At 35.5% G+C, this 5,490-nt stretch overlaps 1 protein-coding gene across 4 annotated transcripts in view; it reads right to left on the bottom strand.

Moving 5' to 3' along the window:
* Positions 1–1,045: 1,045 nt before the first annotated feature.
* LOC106882482 (protein lin-7 homolog C) overlaps positions 1,046–5,490 on the bottom strand; it is a 45,475-nt gene continuing 41,030 nt past the window's right edge. For all 4 annotated transcript variants that reach the window (XM_014933171.2, XM_052969598.1, XM_014933172.2 and 1 more), the window contains 2 exons: positions 2,195–2,249; positions 1,046–1,784 (listed from right to left, as the gene is read on the bottom strand). In XM_014933171.2, the coding sequence (XP_014788657.1) occupies positions 1,684–1,784; positions 2,195–2,249 (156 nt within the window). In that variant the 3' untranslated portion in view covers positions 1,046–1,683. The remainder of the gene's footprint in view (positions 1,785–2,194; positions 2,250–5,490) is intronic.

The following is a 5,490-nucleotide window of genomic DNA, read 5'->3' as shown; positions in this document are numbered from 1 at the left end:
AGAGAGAGAGAGAGAGAGAGAGAGAGAGAGAGAGTGTGTGTGTGTGTGTGTGCGTGTGTGTGTGTGCGTGTGTGTGCGTGCACATGTTTGTAGGTACTGATGTGCATTTGTGTGGCAGTGAATTATGTGAGTATATGTGTGAGAGAGGACGTGTGTAAATGTGTGTGCATGTTCCTGTCTGTGTAAGGTGAGGATATTATGACTAAGTATGTGTATATGTGTGTGCACATGCACAAACATGCACTCACAGACATGGTCTCTCTTTCTCTCTCACATTCTCATTCATATCCATATAAATATACAGAACCTGTAAACTAGGAGACAGACAGACAGATCTGAAGCAGATATGGAGAGCATGTCATTGATTAGGTGACAAAAGGATTTTACCAAAAGCCCAGCTGATTGATTGGTTGGCTGAATGATTAATCAAACAACTGATTAGTTAGTGATTAAACGGTTAACCAATTGGCAAATATAAAAATAAAGAATATTTGTAGTAGAACTGGTGAGTGTGTTCATTATTGGCATAATGGCCCTCCTGAGAAACAATAACAATGATGATAATCTGGGAAAAAATATCACCTTTATATTATGTAAACAGAAACACTTTCTTAATGTCATCCATTTTATTTAAATAATGGTACACAACCATCAGCAAAATTTGAAATTGTAACCTTTGGTTTTGAATTTTAGAACATAATTTCCTTGCTCTGTTAAGAATGATAACTATGTTCATACACTTTTGATGGATGTAATTGTCAGATCAAGCAAGACTGCTTTTTAAGTCATATTCTACTTTACCATTGAATAGCTTAGTTCACAGCCTGTGTAAGGTTATCCATATTGGTATGAAGTCAATATATTTGATGATGTTAATGGGATATCTCAGCATGTTATGGAATGGCTGCCAGCTGTTGTAATTTCTTGTTTGGTACATTACAGAAGGAGATAGTTGCTGCTTGGTTGAAATGACAGATTTGTTTCATTTAAGACCTGTTTAGAATAACATCTTCAAGTGTTTGCAACATTAAGAAACAAAAGACCATTTCTTATAAGTTTTATAATAAATTTTAATGTATTCAACATGTACCACAGGTATGCATATAGAATGATACACATGCATGTAAGCATGTATATATAGACACACGTTAGTGAGTATTGTTGTAAATATGCATGCATATGTGTGTGTGTATACATATATCTGCACATATACATACATGTATATGTATATATATATATATATATATATATATATATATATATATATATATATATATATATGCACACATATACACAAACACATGCATGATTGCACACATATACATGCATACATTTATATGTGAGTCTTCTTCCTTGTTGAGAAGTTGCCTCTATAAAAGAGGACTGCAGAAATCAATTTTTACATCTTGTGAAGAAGACAAGAATACATTTCTAGAATAAAAAGGAAAAGAAAGGGAAAACCTTGATGATAAAATTTTCTTGAAATATGTGTCTCATATGAAGTGGGTTAACTCGGCAATTTACAAAGATATACAAATTATTGAAAAGACCAACTAACTACATCCGAAAAGTTAACAAAAGAAATGGAGGAGGGTGGGAGGCATTTGAAGATGATCCCATGGAAATTAATCACATGGGTGGAATGGTTGGAAATATAAATCCCTCCTGAACTTGATGAAGAATCTAAGGTGAAGCTCTTCGTCTAGCAGAACGGGTTTTATCAAATCTGGCTTCCATTTCTTCAAGAATTTTAGGTGTATACCGCACAACCAATCGAACTGTACCTGAAACGGATGAAAAAAATATATAAAATATTGGAAACAATTGTTTAATAACTATCTTAATATTCATTAATTATGCCATGCAACTATGGTAAATATAAACCTTAGTGGGATTTGAACTTCGAATATGATGTGACAGAATACAAGAGTCTGGGCAGCAAACTGTGAACAGCTTCTATCCACCAAATCCACTCCCAAGGCTTTGATCAGCCCAAGGTTAGAATCAAAGACAGCTACCCAAGGTACTACACAATGGGATTGAATCTAAGACCATGTAGTTAGGAAGTTTTAACCACATAGCCATGCCTATGCCTGTATGACTTTGCTAAAACATCATAGCTCTAGCAATTGGAAATATTTAAATCACAAAAGAAAACCTTCCAGTATGGGAGATTGTGAAAGAAGACACCTACCCACAGCATTCTTGAGCAGTTCCACAGCTTTCTCATGGTGTTCTCCTTCCACACTCTGTAAAATACGAGGAGAAAGTAAATTTATTTGGTTCTTTTTGTATTTGGTTTCCAAAATTCTTGATGTAAACTTGTGTGTTGGAACAAATCTAGTATCTTGGGAAAGTCTTTACACCAATAATAATAACACACATGCCCTGGTTCAATTTCACCTCTTTACTGTAAGTAAATTGGTTAGTTACCTAACCAACTAACTAATCAATTGTTTGTCAAAGTCCTTTCATTGACATTTGCAACCTCATCAATGATATGCCCCAGGACTTTGACAAACAACTGATTGTTTAACCAACAGGGTAAACAAACAAGTGATGACTAACCAATTGACTAACAATAAAGAAGTGAAATTGGGTCAGTGTATGTGTTTAATATTATTGGCATGATGACCCTCCCAAGAAACAATAAGATATGTTCATTTACTTATAAAATGTTGTTTGACACCAGTTCAGCACTGAATATATACTGTGTTTCACTAAGTCAGGTTTCATGTATAAACCTGATAATGTCCTCTCTCAGTTCAAAAAACATTCATCATCAAAACGTTTTGTCACCATGTTTTCAGACAGAGGTAGAATAAATATCATTGTTTAGTATGACCACCCTATGTCAATCTTCATACAGCAAAACTATGATTAAACCTGTTCCAAAATGACCCTCCTACTTTTTTTTCTTTTTTAAATACTACTACTTTATCCTGTTCTTTCCCAACCCCACTGTTTTAAAACAGTGGAAAATGAACCAGAGAGATATCGAGCTTCTAGTGGACCTGATGACTTCCTAGAGGCTTCCTTTTTTAGTGATTGGATTATTTTATGCATTCATCCTCATCACTTAATGTACACTTTTCCATGCTTGCATGGGTTATATGGAATTTGCTAAGGCAGATTTTCTACAGCTGGATGCCCTTCCTCATGTGTTTCCAAGTAAAGTAATATTCCCCCTTGGTCAGAATGGACATATTTTCACAGAAGACTGGAAATGAATGACACTGTCTTTATGACAGTGACTCGCTTACAACTATCACATGATGTTAAGACAAGGAAGCACAAACACGTTTGCATGCATACATATACACGTATATACATGGTGGCTGTCAACTTGTAAACAAGTACAACCATTGCTCACAAATTATCTTATCTTAAATATTAAAAACAATGGCTGTCACAATGGCCATGTTGAAATTTAAAGTTAACAACAGCTTGTACAATACCACTAAGATTCTCACCAACAGAAACAAGCAAGATCTCTGGATTCACAATGACTTGGGTGTTATTTCGGAATTTCCTTCTTCTAGAGAGATGTCTAAACAAAGACTTGAGGTTTCTCATTCCAAGATTTTGGATGGCTACTGACTCTGTTGAGTTCTTCTATCCTTTTGACAGGTTTTGTTTTTCATCCTGCAGAGTGTCCAACAAAACTCATCGTCCATAACCAGCAGACTTGATGGGGTTGTCAAACAGTTGCTGACACCCAACCATGCAACAGGTTGTACTGGGTTACGTGTTACAAATAGCACTAAGAGTGGCCTGCCATGTGTGTGTGGGCACGCGCATGCACATATGTAGATGTATATATATATATATATATATATATATATACACACACACACACAAACACACATGACAAGCAGATGTGGTCTACAGAAAGAATGTTCCAGTTATCTCATGCCTCTTCCAAATGAAGAGATACTCTAGTTAGAAAATTGCTATTTTTAAATCTCACAATGTGAGATATTCAGCAACAGTACTTTGTAGTAAAGATTGTTTGCCATGTTATGTTGGCAAACAATCTTCACTACAAGATACTATAGTGTTGAATAGTACAAGAAAACATGAGTGTGGGCATACATATAGTGTTTCCACAATGGTCCACTCTGTTTCTGTGTACTTACAACTTCAGGCGGTTGTCATTGCAGAGACAGGTAAAAAGGTCTGACTTAGAGTGCATCAATTATTGTTCTTTGATTATTGTTTCTGGTGCTTTGTATCTCAGCACAGTGCTTTGAGCTAATTCTTTTAGCTTTTTACTTCTTTCAGTTCATTAGACTGCAGCTGGGGCACTGCTTAGATGAGTTTAATCACACAAATTGATGCTAGTATTTATTTTTAAGACTGGTACATATTGCTAAACTTCTAAATTAAGGGGATGTAAACAAACCAACGCCAGTTGTCAAATGATGGGAGCGACAAACACATTTCCCAGCATATAAATTGACACAAGCCTAGAGTAAACATTCAAATGTTGTCACTATCTTTCCAAATTCTACTCAATTTCACATGGAATTTTTGGTGCTCCAAAGTTATCTTGGTACATAAGTCAACTTACTTTTTTTGGCTGTAAATTTTGGTTTGAAAAATTCAACTTGTATGCCAGAAAATACGGTAAGCACTGGGGAGAAGTGAAAAACAACACTCAATGCCAAGGAACAAGTGTATTTATGTTTATGACAGATGACACTCAGCATATAGCTATTCAAATTTCATGTTTCTGGTCATCAGACTTCATATTCACTCAGATGATTGAGAACATGGAATCTGAATAACTAGATGTGAGGTACCAGTTGTAATAACCATGTATATAATCACAATCTTCATCATCATATCATTTTAAGGTCCACTTTTCTGGCTTGCACAGGTTGGGCTGATTTTGTTGAAGCAGATTTTCTATGACTGGATGACCTTCCTGACACCAACCTTCAACTGTTTAAGTAAGGTAATATGTTACTCTAGCTGGACATATTTTCACAGAAGATTGGAAATAAGAACACCACATGTATGACAAAGATAGTAACACACATACATATGCATACACATGTATAAATATATTTAACAGGCTTCTTTCAATTTTCATCAAAAGAATTCACTCACAAAGTTTTAGTTGGCATGGGGTTACAGTAAAAGATACTTGCCCTAGATGTCTCAGTCAGACTGAACCCCAAACTTCTCAAGAACACAGCCACACCTGTGTGTGTGTGTGTGTGTGTGTGCATATATATATATATATATATATATATATATACACACACACACATATGCATACTACACACACTGGCACTCTGTCAGTTATGAAGACAGGGTTCCACTTGATTTGATCAAGAGAAAAGCCTACTCGTGAAATTAACATGTAAGTGGCTGAGCAGTCCACAAATATGCGTACCCTTAACATAATTGTCAAGGAGACTAAGCATAACAGAGAATGTGGGACGGTTGGCCCTTTGAAATACAAGTACTACTCATTTTTGC

This window comes from Octopus bimaculoides, chromosome 7, assembly GCF_001194135.2.
Source record: "Octopus bimaculoides isolate UCB-OBI-ISO-001 chromosome 7, ASM119413v2, whole genome shotgun sequence".
Taxonomy (NCBI): Eukaryota; Metazoa; Mollusca; class Cephalopoda; order Octopoda; family Octopodidae; genus Octopus; species Octopus bimaculoides.
The sequence above is the reverse complement of the archived record's forward strand: the minus strand, read 5'-3'. Positions and strand labels throughout refer to the sequence as shown.